Source organism: Octopus bimaculoides, chromosome 6 (assembly GCF_001194135.2).
Source record: "Octopus bimaculoides isolate UCB-OBI-ISO-001 chromosome 6, ASM119413v2, whole genome shotgun sequence".
NCBI classification, from domain to species: domain Eukaryota; kingdom Metazoa; phylum Mollusca; class Cephalopoda; order Octopoda; family Octopodidae; genus Octopus; species Octopus bimaculoides.
Window position 1 is genome coordinate 70578391 of NC_068986.1, and position 18831 is coordinate 70597221.

At 34.6% G+C, this 18831-nt stretch overlaps 1 protein-coding gene across 3 annotated transcripts in view; it reads left to right on the plus strand.

Moving 5' to 3' along the window:
* Positions 1–18831, plus strand: part of LOC106882864 (uncharacterized) — a 118266-nt gene that overhangs the window by 63275 nt on the left and 36160 nt on the right. For all 3 annotated transcript variants that reach the window (XM_052968847.1, XM_052968849.1, XM_052968848.1), the window contains 3 exons: positions 7139–7183; positions 10775–10918; positions 12359–12451. In XM_052968847.1, the coding sequence (XP_052824807.1) occupies positions 7139–7183; positions 10775–10918; positions 12359–12451 (282 nt within the window). The remainder of the gene's footprint in view (positions 1–7138; positions 7184–10774; positions 10919–12358; positions 12452–18831) is intronic.

Here is an 18831-nt window from a genome sequence, read left to right on the forward strand (position 1 = left end):
TACCTCCTGCCTAATATCATGAACTTTATTATATTTCTTTATAATACATTGTCTAGTTATTCTGTCTCCCCAATGGTTAGCCCTAAATGTCAAAGCAAAAAGTATCCATGAGAATAACATCAATTCAAAAAATAAGGTAGGACTATTTTGTATTTCACATAAATAGTTTCTATTTTGTAAACCAATATAAGCATAGTTTCATACTTCATCACCATCATCATCATTTGATATCCATGTTCCATGCTGGCATGGGTTGGTCTGTTTGATAGGATCCTGTGTATCCAAGGACTGCATCATACTCCAATGTCTGCTTTGGCATGGTTTCTACAGCTGGAAGTCCTTCCTAATGCCAACCACTTTACAATGTGTAATGAATGCTTTTTATATGCCACCCACACTACTGAGATCACTATGTAGCTCACAGAACTATGAAACCTGGGTGTGGTGGTGGGTGGTCAGTTTAGTACTTGGAAACAAGGAGTTAAACTAAGAGAGAAAGATTGTCAAAACAGGTTCTTGCATAGGATCTACATAACTACTCACATTTAGAAGAAGAGAAAGGAATGATCGGTAGGGGCTGCAAAGAGATAATAGCAATGAAGTGCCCAAGTAGTCCCACGAGACACAAAGTGAGTAGAAGCAGATGGTTTGCAACATTATATGGGGCACATTTAAAATTTTCTATTATAAGGTTTGTTAGAATCATTAACCCATATTACACAATTTCAGTACTAGTTCTATCTACATTACATTTTGGTCACCAGCTTCTCTATTTATCATCAGTTCCCTTATCTTATATACTTAAATCTGTTTGTAAGTTTTAGGATATACATATATACTCTTTCTCTTTTACTCTTTTACTTGTTTCAGTCATTTGACTGTGGCCATGCTGGAGCACTGCCTTTAGTCAAGCAAATCGACCCCAGGACTTATTCTTTATAAGCCTAGTACTTATTCTATCGGTCTCTTTTGCCGAACTGCTAAGTTACGAGGACCTAAACACACCAGCATTGGTTGTCAAGCGATGTTGGGGGGAGAAACACAGACACACATACACATATATATATATATACATATATATGATGGGCTTCTTTCAGTTTCCGTCTACCAAATCCACTCACAAGGCTTTGGTCAGCCCGAGGCTACAGTAGAAGACACTTGCCCAAGGTGTCACGCAGTGGAACTGAACCCGGAACCATGTGGTTCATAAGCAAGGTACTTACCACACAGCTACTCCTACGCCCTAGAAATATATCTTTAAACCTATCTAGAATTGTATAGTGAACAATGCTTATATATAAATTTTTATATGGGGTACATAAAAACAACTCATCATTATCAACATTTAACGTCCATTTTCTAAGCTGGCATGGGTTAGACAGGAGCTGACCAGCTGAAGGGCTGTTCAGGCTCTAAGTCTCTTTTGGTATGGTTTCTATGGTTGGATGCCCTTCCTAATGCCAACCACTTTACAGAGTGTACTGGGTGCTTTTACACAACACTGGTATGGGTGCTTTTATGCAGCACTGGTACAGGTGCTTTTTACATGGCACCAGCACATACGAGCCCACAAGATTAGGAATGCTCAGCTGGAGAGGGTTGCAAGGAACAAGCCTGTATGCAAGGACAACCACACTTTTACTTAGCTTGACATGTCTTTTCAAGCACCGTAAACCACCAGGGGCCTCAGTCCTCTGTGAGTCCCAATATTTGGGACTCACACAGTATTGGTACATAATAAAAACAACTATATTTTTGAAATCAACACTGTTATTTTAAGTTACACACGGCCACAAATTTTATGGAAAGACTGCTGCTGTCAGATGAATTAATCTCAGAACATAACCAATACTTACTTTATTAATCCCTGGGAATAAGAAAAGACAAAACTGAACCTAGCAAAATTTGAACTCTGTACAACTTAATACTGTTTGAACACTACTACTTTTAAATTCCCACATCATTAGAATAAGGAAAGTTAAATTCTTCCAGACAATACTAAAACCAGATAATCTTATTGTGATAATATTCTCCCATCAAAGGTGGTGAGCTGGTAGAAACATTAGCATGCCAAACAAAATACATAGCGGCTTTTCATCCACCTTTATGTATCAAGCTCAACTTTGGCTTTCATCCTTTTGGGATCAATAAAATAAGTGCCAATTGAGCACTGAGATCAATGTAATTGACTTGACCCCTCCCTGAGCTTGCTGGCCTTGTGCCAAAATTTGAAACACTCCCACCAGAAATGTTTTGTCTTTTTAGTCCATATCCTGATACCAAATATGTTCTATCCATCTCATCTTTGTTCTGTCCCAGAGTTTTAACAACATTATTTTCATTTTTAATCAGTTAGCTTAAAGCTGTTGTAATCTACTCTCTCAAATAATTGTTTACTTATTCTTTAATTAGTTTAAGATTGAAAAATATTTTGAAAAAATAAATTCTTTATATTAGACATTCACAAATAAATTAATAAAATATGCACTTATATATTTTATATGACATTTGATGAATAAAAGCATGTCAGTTATAGGTTTCCAATGGGATAATTCCTGTTTCATGCTTTGGCCATCAGGCCAGAACAAAATGTACGGGTGGCCTGCAGTGCAATGGTGTAAAATAAACAAACTTTAGACCAGTTAAAATAGCGAGAATTTTTCTCTTGACAATTACCTTTTTCAGGTCAAATATCTTTCAAACATATTTGAACTGATCTAAAGTTAGCTTATTTTACACTACTGCTTTTTTTTTTCTTCCTTCTATTTTGTTATCATTGATACATTTTTTGTATTTTCTCATGGGTGGTGGCTTCTATTCTGTCACCAACAATTTATGGACATACAAGAAACCAAAAACAATTATAAGTATGAAAATTCACTATGTGCTTTACATTGTTTTGTTTTTTCAATTTCAAATGATGTCACCCCACTGGCTTGGTTAGCAGGCCAGCATTCTCCAGAAGGCTAATCCATCATAAGGTTACCTATTTACAGCTGAGTAGACCGAAGCAACTTGAAATGAATTGTTTTACTCAAGAATACAACATGCCACTTGGTCCCGGAGTCAAACCCACAATCTGGTGATTGTGATTACAACACCCTAACCACTTGATCATGTGCCTTCACAATATATATATATAGTGAAATTTATTGAAAAACAAAAGACGAAGACAGGTGTATGATCAACAAGCAGGTGTATTAGTTTCATGCTCAAGAAAATGAAAAAGTCTTTTATGTTTTGAGCCTACACTCTTTCAACAGAAAGGAATAAGAAAAAATAAACAGAGAGAGAGTGAAAAAAACTTGTAGATTTAGCAGTAAAGCATGGCGAATGATTAGAAAAAAGTTTGAAAGAAGAAGTTGAAAGAAAAGGACATAATAAAGTGCTGGTGATCCCAAATGAAGGTGTGCATGTGTGTGTGTGTGTGTGTGAATAGGGGCTAGTGACTCTGACATGTGTGTCTGTAATGTTTATCTGCTCATATAGTGGTATGTGTGATGACGCTATTACATATATATTATCGACCACTCATACTCAATTTATAGAAAGAGAAAGTGACCAAGAATGAAAGAGGGCTGGAAAGAGAAGGGTGTGAGATAGTGAGAGAGAAACAGTGACAAAGTGCCAGGGCATACCCTCAAGGTACACATACAGGGATCAGTATGATGGTACGGAGATCAACAATGATGTAAAATGAAGCACTGTTGTATTCTATTTTCTAATTCATGTCTCACATAAAATTAAAACTAATAAAAATGATTTCTCCTAATTAGTATCATTAAGAAAGAAGAAGTATGAAAATTAAATGCATTTTATTAATAAATCTGTTTGGCTTCTATTTAGATTAGGTATATATTCAATGACCAAATTTATTTTATAAAAAGGAAGTTGTTACCTGGCTGCTTTACAATAAGAGTAGCTGTTTTTCCTAAATAATGAAATTGAGTGATTATAGAGAAAATTCTTATATTCAGTATCATTATAATCATCAGTTTATTAACTGTCTTGTATTGCAATACAATTTTATTTCCTTCAGAAATTTATCTCAAAACTATTGACATCTGTGTGATTCAGACAAAACATAGCACATCCAAATGTATCCTAAAACAATTACTGTTGAAAATAGTTTTTATTAGATTATCATTATTAAACTCATTTATTAGTTTGTCATTATTGAGATCATTTTAAAGCTTAGATTATAACAGCACTGCTTCTTTCATTGACAGTTTCATTATATCAATGTCCTGAATTTGGGTAAACAGTTTTCATGACATACCTCTCTCACTGATTGAACCCAATCACTGCTGCATAGCTTGATATCTCTCTTGACAGAATTCTATGAGAAACTTAAAATGAAATTATCAACATTTTGGATCACACCAGAGTTATCCAATTCCACTGGTCAAGTGGACCCATTTTGGGGAGCAAAACAGACACTTGTAAGAAATGCCATATCATTATGTGTTTTGTGTTCATTATGAAAGATCTGGTTTTTCATCAACAACCAGAGCACATCAGACTGAATGTTGTTCTCACACAAACACATATATGACAGACACACACTCATACATTATGAGAAGACAAACAAACCTTTTCATACTGTTATTTGAAATATTGGCTATTCTCTATTAATTTTGACATGAAAAATGATTTTTGTAGTTATGAACTTTTTCACATTCAGCTTCATTCAATCATTCATTTTCATTGAACATTTTATCACAAACTGCTATTAGTTTCTATCGACTTTATTTAGCATGCATTGTCAACTGAAATTTATGTGTATTTTCATCACTTAGTTGCACATGTTTTTATATTGTGTGGTTTTTCAATATTATTTTTGTATTGTTTCAATCCATGGAGACCAACATATTTTTTGTAACATAATTTATTTTGATATGCAAGTTATTATTATTATTTCTCAAATATTCCCTTTGACATTTATTTTGTTTTAAAATCATATATGAGTACAGTAATTCTTATCTGAATTAAGGAAATGGTGTATTAACTTGATCCAGTTAATCTTACACATTCTTTTTTATTGGAAATATGCTGTAATTATGTTTAGCACTCTCAATAGTACATTTCACCATTACACAATCATAGTGGTATCAGTTTAAAAGTGTTATTAAAACAGCTACTATTGCTGTTGATAATGAGATCTGAATGTCATTGCTTCCCAATGAGTCGACAAACCATTATTGAGTGGTTGATAAATGACCCTCTTCAGCCATCAAATGCATTTTGGTTTTCCTATTTCTGCTGCACTTGCTGAGGGATCAAGTTCCTACTGCTAAGACTAAACAACGTTTAGAAGATCGTTTGCAATCCAGGCATGGACAAATTTGGTTACAGACCTTGCTTCCAACACCCATAAATGTGACAGTAAACTTCATTACCAGATGGGAATGAATGCTGGATGTAATAAGGAGGCTAGATTTCTCATAGCATTTGATTTGAAGCACATAAAAATTATGATGTAGGTATATAAGAAAAAATTATGGTGATGATGACAGCAGCAGTCTGAATTTAAGACTTTAATATTCAGTTGTGCGTGTGCGTGTGCGTGTGTGTGTGTGTGTGTGTGTGTGTGTGTGGTGAAGGTGTGTAGCCTAGTGGTTAGGGTTTTGCACTCAGGATTGCAACATTGTGGTTTCAATTCCCAGACCAGCAATATATTGTGTTCTTGAATAAAACTTCATTTCACATTCTTCCAGTCCACTCAACTGTAAATGAGTAACCTTACGATGGACTGGCATTCTGTTCAGGGGTATGTTGGTTTGCTCATTTAACCAATGGGCAGCATCATTCAAATGCTAAAACAATGTGGGGAAGTGCATTGTGACCAGCAGCGTATAACAATATCCAATAGTCATCGTTTAACGTCCACTTTCCATGCTGGCATGGGTTTGACTGAGGCTGGAAAGCCAGAAAACTGCACCAGGCTCCACTCTGATCTGGCAAAGTTTCTACAGCTGGATGCCCTTCCTAACGCCAACCACTCTGAGAGTTTAGTGGGTGTTTTTTACGTGCCACCAGCACAAGGGCCAGTCAGGCGGTACTGGCACTGATTGCGCTTGAATGGTGCTTTTTATATGGCACTGGCACGGGAGCCAGTCAGGTGGCACTGGCAATGACCATGTTCAAATGGTGCTTTTTATGTGCTACCAGCATGGGACCAGTCAGCCGGCACTGGCATCAACTATGCTTGAATGGTGCCACCAGCATGGGAGTCAGTCAGACAGTACTGTCATTGGTCATGACAACAACTTCACTTGCTTCAACAGGTCTTCGCAAGCACAATTTATTGCCCAATGATTGAAGGGCACTCTTAAATGGGCTGGTTATGCTGCACTGGCATAGGTCACGCTTACAGTCTCACTTGGCGTGCCGGGTCTTCTAAAGCACAGCATATCTCCAGAGGTCTCAGCCACTTGTCATTGCCTCAGTGAAGCCTAACATTTGAAGGTCGTGCTTCACCACCTCATCCCAGGTCTTCCTGGGTCTATCTCTTCCACAGGTTCCTTCTACTGCTAGGATGTAACACTTTTTCACACAGCTGTCCTCATCCATATGCAATACCTGACCAAACTAGTGCAGTCGTCTCTCTTGTACACTACATCTGATGCTTCTCATGCCCAACTTTTCTCTCAGGGCGCTTACACTCGGTCATGTATGCACACTGACATTACACATCCAGCGGAGCATACTGGCTTCATTCCTTGCAAGCTTACACATGTCCTCAGTAGTCACAGCCCATGTTTCACTGGCATATAGCATGGCTGTTCACACGCATGCATCATATAGTCTATCATATATATATATATATATATATATATATATATATACATCATCATTATGTATATGTATTACTGTTCATTATGATACCTAATGTATTCATAATATAATAATTGTACTTTTCCTGTAAAAGAAAAGTAAAGGGTAGAAGATTTCTTTGTAGCACACCTGAGCACTATATACAATAAGTTCATTACTATATTATAAATATTAAGGACATTTAATTATAATGTACATTTTAATGTATTTAATTGTTTTAATACCTTTCTTTCCTTTATAGTTTTACTTTTGATATGTCAGCTTTTACATTTTAATTTATGTGTTTTAAATTCATTTTCAGTCTGCACTTTTTACGGATTTATACAATATCCATTTGGTTCCTGATGTAAGTTTTACATTTCATTACAATTAATCCCCAAAATGCAGTTATTTCCTGTCATTATCTTTTACATTTTTTACTAATCACAGTACAAAGAAGGGGGTTGTACATGCATGTATAAATATAATGTCTCATAATTTCAAGTCCTTTCATTGGGTTGTATTATTAAATAATAATATTTTATCTGAGTAATAAAAAATAACTCTATTCTCAGTTTTTTTTTTTTGTATTTTATAAATTGTATGATTTAAAAACTAGAAGATAAAAATAAGAAAAGAAACAGATATGTTATACTTGAAAGTAGAATAAACCAATATTAATAAATCTACAAAATATTTCTTTGGTTTTACAATAGCCATTTCTGTTTAGCACAGATCACAAATAATGTACTAGTGAAATAACAGATTGACAGAGATCTGCATTAACTTTATGTAGGATGCCAGGAAATATGATATATGGTTTGAAAAATAATTTCTGTCAATTGCCTTAGAAAGTTCAAATATATTGCTTTAAGTTTTTGGCACAAGGCCAGCAATTTTGATGAAGGGAGTAAGTCAATTATGTTGACCCCAGCATTCAATTGGTACTTATTTTATCAGCCCCCAAAAGGATGAAAGGCAAAGTCATCCTTGGAGGAATTTGAACTCAGAATGTTAAGACAAACAAAATGTCGTTAAGCATTTTGCCTGTAGTGCAAACAATTCTGCCTGCTCACTGCCTAAAAAAATTCAATAATATTGATTACAGATATCCAATAGCAAAAATATTCTGCAATGTCTTCAAAAAATCACAAAACAAGTTGCATTGTATTCTTTTTGATAATTTTACATTTTCATCTGTAGTATCAACTGCTTTTCAAACTATCCCAACCACAAGCAAATTGTTTGACTTTATCTCCCTTAAATGATGAAGCCTGCCTCAACCAACTCATCCTTCTCAGAAGTTATCATTCTCAGTAATTTTAATGTGCTCAGCTCTTCCTGACATTCTCACATTTCTTCTACAAATACTACTGGCACTGAGGCTGAATTATTTAATAATTTGAACATTTTGTACCAGTTAGTCTCTTCTTATACTTGTATGTCTGACTGATGTAATCTCTTTCCACAAACCCAACTTTTATCTCGTGGTCCTACTACTTCAGTTGTGAAGAATCATTAAACAAGGAAGTATGCTCGACCTTAGAGTACTACTCACATATTCAAGAAAAAAGTAGCTGTGACATACATATATATTCCAGACCATAACTGAGTAATCAGCAAACATCCAGTCATTGGCAAATTATATCCCCATCCTCTTTCTTCTGTGCTTACTAAAATCGTCTGTTATTGAACTTGCAAACAGTGCACCCAATTCTTTAGTATGTCTTCAAAACATTGCATTAAACACTTTGCCCAAGGTCCCTGCCTGCCCATATTTTCCATACATGCATCAGCCTGCAAAATTATACACTGAACATCAGCCACATCAATTCAACAGTCTGGTTGGACTTGTAAATGCTATGAGTATTACCTTTACTCTATTAGTTATAAACCTTAAACTTTACATACCATTTTAAAGTCTATTTCAGACTTTCTCAATTTTTTCGTTTCATGACATAATTATGTATCCAACATACTGTGGGACCCCATTTTTATTGCAACTTCTTTGTATTCTTGACAAATTCCATGATACTCCATTTCTGACACAAACAGTAAACAAAGTATTAAGCATAAAATATTTATTTCAACAAAAAATAAACTTTATTACATTATGGTAGTTGATTCAAAGTAAATTTTCAAAACTAGTAGGCAAACAATAGATAATCACTGAGTCTGTTAATGAGAAACATGGTTCTGATGTTTTTGACAAATTTTGAAAAATCTAAGGTTGGATGCCTGATGAACATACTCTTATGCTTTTCACTACATTGCTAGATGTTGCTTCTTTTTGTTTTCACACTTTTTAAGGCTGAGAAACCATACTCACTGAGCCATGAACTAGGGCAAAACTATGGTTTCTGACTGACAAACTGGATATTATTTTTACTAGATATCCAGATGCTGTCAATAAATGATTATTTAAACTTCAACACAAGAGTGTGATCATTTTCCAAATTTACAAGCTTCTTGTTCTTGAAGTTTGAAATTTTACATATCCACTGTTTTTGAGAAAGGTTTTCTTATCCATTTGTATTTCTTGATGTTTAATTCTGGAAAGTATCATTTTAATACAGGCTAAAAACTTAACTAGTGACTTTCCACACACTCCAGTATAGCAAAATTAGGCTTTTCTTTACTTCTAAGAAGAGGAAATATATTTGTTGCTCTCCTTCACAAATGGTGCAGCCACATCGTAATTTTATCTCAGAGAACAGAATTTGTCAGCTGAAGTTAACTTGTTCTCCATTGGTCCTTACATGCTTGTGTGCTCAAGCAGCAAGGTAAACAAGCTTTGCATACCAATAGCCATCAGTTAATAAACTCTTTTGTGCATTTTTCAAACCCTTGGGACAGACCTAGTTAACATGGTGTCACCACTCTCATCTAATATGTCACAAAATATTATTTACTTTTGTACATTTACTGCACTTTCACTGGCTAGTAGCCATCCCATACAAATTGCTTTTTCTCTACAACAAATCTATTTTAACCTGATCCCAACTTGTAAAGCAAATAACAAACACTCTAACAAAATATTAATTAAACTGTTTCAAAATTTCAATAGAATTATACAGAAACTTATTGTCTAAGTTCTTTTAATCCTTGTTTTAAAGAACTACATTTTTGTCTTTGCATAATTCCCATTTAATAAATAATAATTGTTGGTACTAATTATCATATAAATATATGCAAACACAAAAACATAACTACAAACATACTTATAGAATCACACACCAGTTACACATTCATACATATCTACACCCACACATTTATTTGCTTATATACACACAGACATGACATTTTACAAGAAAAGTGTTGTTACATTGAAATTGACAATGTTAACTAAGTATCATATGCATTGTATGTTTATGTAAATCACCCAAACACACCTTTTACGATTGACAAGAATATTCACCTCTCCTTCTGAATCTAAATATACTCACACACAAATACACACACTGGCACATACATGAGTGTGAAAAAATGTTTCCGAAAGTCATGGGAGCTGTGCTGTTTTCTGACTTTGTAAGCATGCCCACGTGTGTTAGACACACAGGGCTCAAAAAGGTGCTCAAGGTTGACATGATGGTTAATAATTTTGTGGGTGTTTACTAAATCAGTTGCCAGATGTCGGAGCTTCACTGTACCTATTCCCAGAGAAGCAAAGCATTCAGAGTATGGTAGATACCAGATGGAGGGTCCTCAATTTTTTTAAAAGATATTATTAACCAACAACAATCTTCTCAATCTGATTCTTCTATTCATTTTTACTTCTACTTAGACAAAATGGAGTGATTACACATACCAATATAATATATTCAAATGGAAACTGATCATTGCTCTTTTAACAATTGTTCCAATTTAAACTGTTATTTGTTATATATTTCTTGAATATTTTTTTCAAATATATAAAATATACTAAAATACAATTTTTAAATTTGTATATCTTTTTCAGGATACACAAGATTTTTCCACTGATTTTATTGAAATGGAAGGAGTGATGGAAAAACTACCCATGAATAAAAAAAAGTCAACCCTACTGAAAACTTGGAAAAGAAGATATTTTATGGCAAAAAATGGATGGCTTGTTTACTATGATGTACATCTATACTTTAATTATTTTTTTAAACAACTTTTTTTAAAAGCATACTCATTTATTGCAATTCTGTTAATTGTTGATAGGGTAACACTTGATGAATCAATGATGGGGGATAGATCAAATGTATTAGTCAAGTCTGTTTATTGATCTTCTGCCATAAATTTGTATGTATATCTTGTCCCTTTAGAATTATTCTGCTCACTGGATGAATAGTGCAGGAACTTTTCTAGCTTTCACTGCATTAAGAAGCAGAAACATATTCCTGTTTGAACTGGAATCACAGATTTGTATTTTACAATGGTATGATTCGATCATCATATTGCAAAGAAACACTTGACAATACGTCATCTATTTATACAAGATGAACTGCAGCTTCAACAGTTTAATGTCTTAATCAAAGAGAGAAAGTAGGAGTTTGAACTATTAATGTTTTGGTTAGTTGACTAACATCTTAAACTTGTAAAAATCCCATCAGTTGTGACATTTAAATATTTTTTTTATAAAATACTTGAAAATACATAATTACTGAACAAAGCTATATATATATATATATATATATATATATATAGAATACAAAGTTATTTTATTCCACACAGGTAGAAATATAGAAAAAAATAGAAGTTGAAAATGCACTGAGAATAGTTAAAATATTTTTTATTAATATATTTCAGGCTTTACCTGGTTTCACAGTTTACACTGATTTTTAAAAAGTTCAAATAGAAAGACATGACTTATGTCACAGCTGTCTTGCTTCTGACTAATTTGAAGCTTGCCCTATCTTTATAGGGAGTTCATGGCCCAAATTAGTATGTTTTGAATAGGATTTGATTGGTTGAGGATAGTCACATGACTGGTCTTAGAAATTTTTGTAGGTTCCCCTTCTAAGTTCCATGTGTTAGTGCCAAGTGACAATGTTTGGCATCATAAGTTAAGGCTAACATGGTTCTGCCAACTGAAATAGTAGCAGAATCACTGTAAATGTTTTTGCTCCATGGATTTTAAACTATGTTAAATCACTTCAAATGTCCTTTATTTTAAAGTTCATGAATTCATCTGATGAAAACGGTTTCTTTACAATATAACGTTTTCATTAATCAATTAAAGGAGTCATTAGAAACAGCCATAATGGATTGACACCTGTACCTCTACTGTTACTCATTTATATTTTATTCACTTGTCTTGGAATCTGCTGTTCATAAATATTACGGACCATATATTTAATATAATGTACATGTCTGAATAGCTCAAGAGCAGATTTCTTCACTCAGCTGGGTCTAATTGTCTACATACACTGCAAGAATATCATTCGGCCAGTACTTATGTACCAAGTTGATATTTACATAATATTCCAATCTAACAAGGTACCTCAATTTAAGTACCTAATTCAACTGAATCTTACTTATATAATATATATATATATATTCTTTTTGCATATTTTAGAATTGTGGAGATCAGCAACCCAGTGATGAGATATTGTTGATGGGAGGAAACATAACAGTTATGGGCAACAATGTAATTGGTATTGATGATGGCGTAAGTTTTTTTTTTTTTTTTTTTTTTTTTTAAATTTTGTTATGCTCTCTGACAGGTTTATACTCAAGCCTGTGGCAATGGAGACCTCCAATGTTCTCCACCACCAGACCATATTCATCTCACCACTATCCACAAGTCCAAGCCCCGTAAGTCAGAGTAGCTGTTCCAGCACATCTTCCTCACCATCCTCCAGGGCAGTGCCTTTTCCATTTAATCTGTTGGGACCATTTCACTCATTAATTAAAAATTTCTCCATATAAATTGCTTTGTTAAATTCTCATTTCTTTTAGAAATTTATAAAGATGCAGCAGCATTACTGAAACTAAATTATTTAATTATGCACAAAGGTTGTAAGGTTTAGGTGCTCAACTACTGGCTATATGGTCAGGAATTTAAAACCTGTTACTCCAGTCTTATAAACATACCTTATAACTCTGCTTTCAGCAGTTTGTATGGCTGATATCAGATTCCATTCTTTTTTCAAAGTTGAGTGGTTTGAAGTAAAAGAGGTATCCAACAAAAGAGGAATGAATGTTCAATCTACTAGAAATTGCAGTCATAGCTCTCTCACATTAAAGCCTACCATCTTCAATAAGTAACTGAATAATGTCATCTACACAATCTAAAAATAAAGATCGAATGGTCACAGTTTGAACAACTTCGATCATAGGTTTCTTCAATCAGGCTTGACCTGAGATTAAACAACAACATTGTTCCAACAATTGTCCAAATTAAAAACAACAAAATTTATAAAATTCTTTTAAATCCAACTTTGTTAGCAACAGCTGTTTGAAATCAAATTCATCAGTTCTTATTTCACAGTGTATGGCATGGCCTTTCAGTATCATTGTTTTAATTTCTTGGGAATTGTTTTTGAAGAATCATCATCATCATTGTAATGTCCATTTTCCATTTGGCATGGGTTGGATGGTTTGATTGGAGCTGTTAAGGCCAGGAGCCTCACCAGTCTCCACTGTCTGTTTTGGAATGGTTTCTTTGGCTGGATGCCCTTCCCAACAGCAATTGCCCTATAGAGTGTACTGGGTGCTTTTTACGTGACATCATCACCAGTGCTTTTAACATGGCACCAGCATGAGTACTTTTTATGTGACACCAGCACCAATATCAATTCTGCTGTAATGAACAGGTCTTCTTGAATACAGCAATGCGCCAGGTATTTCAGTCCAAAGTCATCGCCTTCATAAGACACAATGCCTTGAAATCAGCCTTCAATACTTTGTCCCATGTCTTCTTGGGTTTCTCTCTTCCTCAAGTTCTATCCATTTTAAGCAATCAGCTCTTCATAGTTAAACACATGAGGAATATAATATTTATAATATTTCGGTCATATTTTCCTCATCTTGAATTTTTATGGTTGAAAAACAGTAAATTTAAAAATCATAATATTGCCTAGAGTCAAAAGCCAGCCAGCTTTGAAAAACAATAATTTCTAACATGGGTACAATATTGTAAATTTGTATGAGTGTTCAGGGGTGCTATGGCAATTCATTGATTAAATTGACCCTAGTACTTGATCGAAATGGATGAAAGAGCAAGAAGACTGACAGAATTTAAATTCAGATTGTAAGGAGCCAGAACAAATACCACAAGGTACTTTGTTCAGTTCTCCAATGATTCAAAGCAGTTTGGATTAAGCTTGCATGATTTGAGGCAGTCTGGATTAAGTCTGCTCATACTCAGTTCCTTCTTCATCCACATATATAAACTTAGCTTACACACACACACACACACACACACAGCATTTCACTTTACCATCTTCCCCCACACTTGCAATACACATAAGCTGAATTCACACATACTATATTTTTATTCTCACACTTATTTCCCTGAGTATTGTTCACTCTTATTTGCCTAAAATCAGCTTCTTTGCTCCACTATACTTCCAGCCTGCTGTCTTTGAACCAACATTATGCTTTTTCTTTCCATTTTTTTTCTTTTTCCTCTCTTTCTTTCTGTTTTGATAGAGGACCAATGTCTGAAATATTGACTCCCTTTTTATTTCCTTTATTCCATTAATTATATTGGCTTTTGATAGTTTCCATTGTTCTTTTTTCTTTACTTAGTTTTTAATGTGACCCTCCTGGTTATTATTTTTTTTTACTTGGATATTAAATAGGTATGTGGCTAAAGATCTGCTGGTTTGTATCCCAACATTAATGTTGCATCTATTGCCAAGATGCTTAACTCTTACTGGTATTATAGGGCTATGAGTTTGTATAGCTCAGTCCAAAAAGGAACAGATATTTTGCTAGTAGTAGTGTTAGGTCTGAATTTTAGTGTTGACCTGGAGTAAGTAATGAATATATCAGTGTATCCTGCTAATAATCTCAAAAGCACCAAGAGCATTCTCAGTGCAAAAATGTGATTTTTTTGCAATGCAGTTTCAGATCACCATTTCTAAAATATTTACAATTACATGACAGAATAATTAAAAACATTAGACTTAATCTCTATGAACTTCTTGCAGCTGTTTTGTTTAATTTTGTTTGATGATGTCCTTCTAAATTTAGTATAAACTCCCTAATTGTTTTTCAAATTTGTTTTAACTCTTTTCAGTCCATATCTAATGCGCAACTGCTTATACTGTATACAAACAAGTATACTAGACAAATTGACTCTCCCATTCAGTGAATCACCTCTATTCTTTTATTAATATTTTTAAAAATTCATACCTGAAGCTATCGAGTTTCTATTTGTCAGTTACATACCCTGTACAGCTCAATATCTAAACAAAATCTTTTGTCATTAACCTGTTGTCACCAAACTACCACTTTTTTTACAGTTCATTGCTTTAGCAGGTCACCTAAATATTAATCTCTAGTTACTGGTAGCCTGCCTATCATGCTGTCACATTTCCAAAACTGAGTGCACTTTTTCTTGTTCTATATTCAGACCAGCCCTCTTAAATATTTCTTTTTGTAATTTTGTCATTTTAGTTATGCTGGCTCTCTAATAACAAAAAATATTCATCCTAATAAGTGTATAATTATGGTTATGACCAATGCAGTGAGATACTAGTGTATGTGTATTTAGCAATCAAAACACTCTCCTAAGACATTTTAGGTTTGCCTCATTGATAATATTCATAACTGGCATTACTACTTTCTTTTCTTCTCTCTCATAAATATATATACATAATATCATCATCATCGTTTAACGTCCATTTTCTATACTGACATGGGTTGAATGGCTTAGGAGCTGGCAAACCAGAGGACTGCAGCAAGATCCACTGTCTCTTTTTGCATGGTTTTTACAGCTGGATGCTCTTCCTAATGCCAACCAAATTACAGAATGGACTAGGTGCTTTTTATATGGTACCAGCACTGGTGAGGTCTATTTTAGCATTGTTTTTACAGCTGGGTACCCTTCCTAACACCACCCCTTTACAGAGGGAGTGAATGCATTTTACGTGGCACCAGCATGTTGAGGTCTGTTTTGGCATGGTTTTTACAGCTGGATGCCCTTCCTAATGTCAACTCTTTACCAAGTGAAGTGAGTGCATTTTACGTGGCACCAGCACTGGTGAGGTCTGTTTTGACATGATTTTTACAAGTGGTGCCCTTCTTAATGCCAACCACTTTACAGAGTGGACTGAATGCCTTTTTATGTGGCACTAGGACCAGTGAGATTACCAAGTAACTGGCAAGATGAAGATCCTTTGAGAGGTAGTTTTGTGCCAGGTAATGAGAAGTTAGAACATGATAGAGGGACAGAAAATGGGGGTCTTGCTGTAGAGGAGATGTACGGTGACCCTAGTTAGAGGGAGACAACAAAAGAGAGAGAGAGTGTGAGTGAGAATGAGAGAGAGCAAAAGTGAGAGGGAGCAAGAGAGAAGTTGGCAATGTGCCAGGGCATACTCTGAAGGTATGGGGATGAGAATATAAATGAGATGGTAGAACACAGCTGAGTGTGCATGAGTAAGGAGTTCATGTGAATGCAATAAGTGGGGGTTAGAGGGTTGCAGGGACTAGTGAAAAAACTGATCACTCCTTTGTCTTGCCAACTGAAGTGAATATACTTCCCAAATGAGATCTAAGTACATCAAAAATGTCTGTTGCTTTTACCAGTTGGCTTTAAAGGCAAGATCCACTCGTAACTCCATTGTCTTTATGTTCCAAACAGTTGCATTAACGGATATCATTAAAGTTATGTTTCTCTTGCTGTTTGGTTAGAAGTTTGCTTCCCAACCACATGATTTGAGGTTCAATCCTACTGCATGACATCTTGGACAAGTGTCTTCTACCATTGCCCTATGTTAGCCAAAGCCTTGTGAGTGGATTTGGTAGATGGAAACTGAAGGAAGCCCATCATTTGTGTGTGTGTGTTTATGTTAGACCACCATATATATATATATATATATATATATATATGTGTGTGTGTGTGTATGTATGTATGTACACACACACACACACACATATATATATACATAAGTTGTTATGATAAAGTCAAACCAAATAGTTATATTTTGAAATCATTTGATATGTATATTTCAGGTCTGCATGACATAAAATAGAAAATGCACCTGTTATGCAAGACCTTTCTCAAAATGTATTAACTGATGAAGATCTTGTGCAATGGATGCATTTCCTATTATACATCATGCAGGTCTGAAACATACATATTAAATGATTTCACAATATAACTATCTGGTTTGATTTCATTTTTACAACTTATACGTAAGGCGATGAGCTGGCAGAATCATTAGCATGCCGGGCAAAATGCTTAGTGGCATTTCGTCTGTATTTACGATCTCAGTTCAAATTCCACCAAGGTCAACTTTGCCTTTCGTTCTTTTGGGGTCAGTAATATAAGTACCAGTTACACACTAGGAGTGATGTATGTAATTAGCCCCTACCCCCAAATTTCAGGCCTTGTGCTTATAGTAGAATGGATTATTACAACTTATACAACTTGATGCCAGTACAAACCAGCCAATCCAGACTCCATTTATGCAGATATACTAACAAGGATTTGGAATTGTTATATTTGACTCAAGTCACAAATCCTAGCATCATGCATCACTTTTTAGTGTTGTTATACATCTATAATATATGAAGTTCATAACATAACCATTGTTTTTCTTGTGTCATTTCTTTTTCTTATTACTGCTCTATACTCATCTAATACTTTGTTCTGAAACATACATACATGTTGTTAGTCTTGAAATGCCTAGGCAAGATATATGTGTCTGTGTACACAAGATATATATATATATATGTGACCAAGATATGAAGATATTTAGTACAGAATTGGATAGTGTCGAGAAACAATCTTTTAACTACACTATTAACTATTACGTCAGCCCTGATCAAGTAAATCTGGAGTTAAAAGCATTCCAAAAACAACCATCCCATTTTTATTACGCAAATATCATAAATAAAATTGTATATGTGTATATCTTTTTTGGTACTGCTTCATGCAACTCTAATTATTTCTCGCTTGAACAAACTTCATACACATCAGTAAATTTACTGTTTGCTTTTTTTATCTATGAGAACAATTGTTCTTATGAAAGGTTGTTCAACATTTGTGGCTGATGATGTTTATCAATGCAGAAACACAGCATCCATGACCCAATGATGTAATTCACTGCCCAGAGTGTTTTCACACATATTTTCCAACAGGATAAACTTTTCATGAAACTATTTCTGCCATGAACGGTTTTCTCACTTCTGAGTGAACAGGAATTCTTTAAATGTCATTGTACATGCTTCTATTTTATTCAATATTACTCTGTGCGACTCTGTTTAATATATGTGTGGATGTGCAGAGTATTTATTTGTGTGTGCGTGTGTCTGTGTCTGTGTACACATCTAAGTGTAACCCATGCCAGTGGCACATAAATAGCACCTTTTGTGCCTCATAGAGAGGCCAAGACAACATATTACCAAGACATTTGGCAACATGCTGTGCTCGAAAACAAGACACATCAAGCAAAATGAACTTGTAGTCATGGCACATACTGGTGTCATGCAACTGGCACTCATGCCAGTAGCACACAAAAGCACCCATTACACTCTCTGAGTGGTTGGCATTAGGAAGAGCTTCCAGCCATAGACACTGTACCAAATATGACTAAAGTTTAGTGCAACCCCTTCACTGACCAACCTTGGTCAAACCATTCAGCATATGCAAGCATGGACAATTGACATTAAATGATGATGATGGTGATGATGTTATATATATATAAGCATATATATATATATACACACACACATATATATAAGCATATATATATATATATATATATATATATATATATACATGTCTCTTAAAGGATAGAGCTCAAAATCAATGCATTTTTACGCAGTAAACCGGGCGGTGTACGTCGCTGGATTTCGGTTGACTGGTTTGTTTAC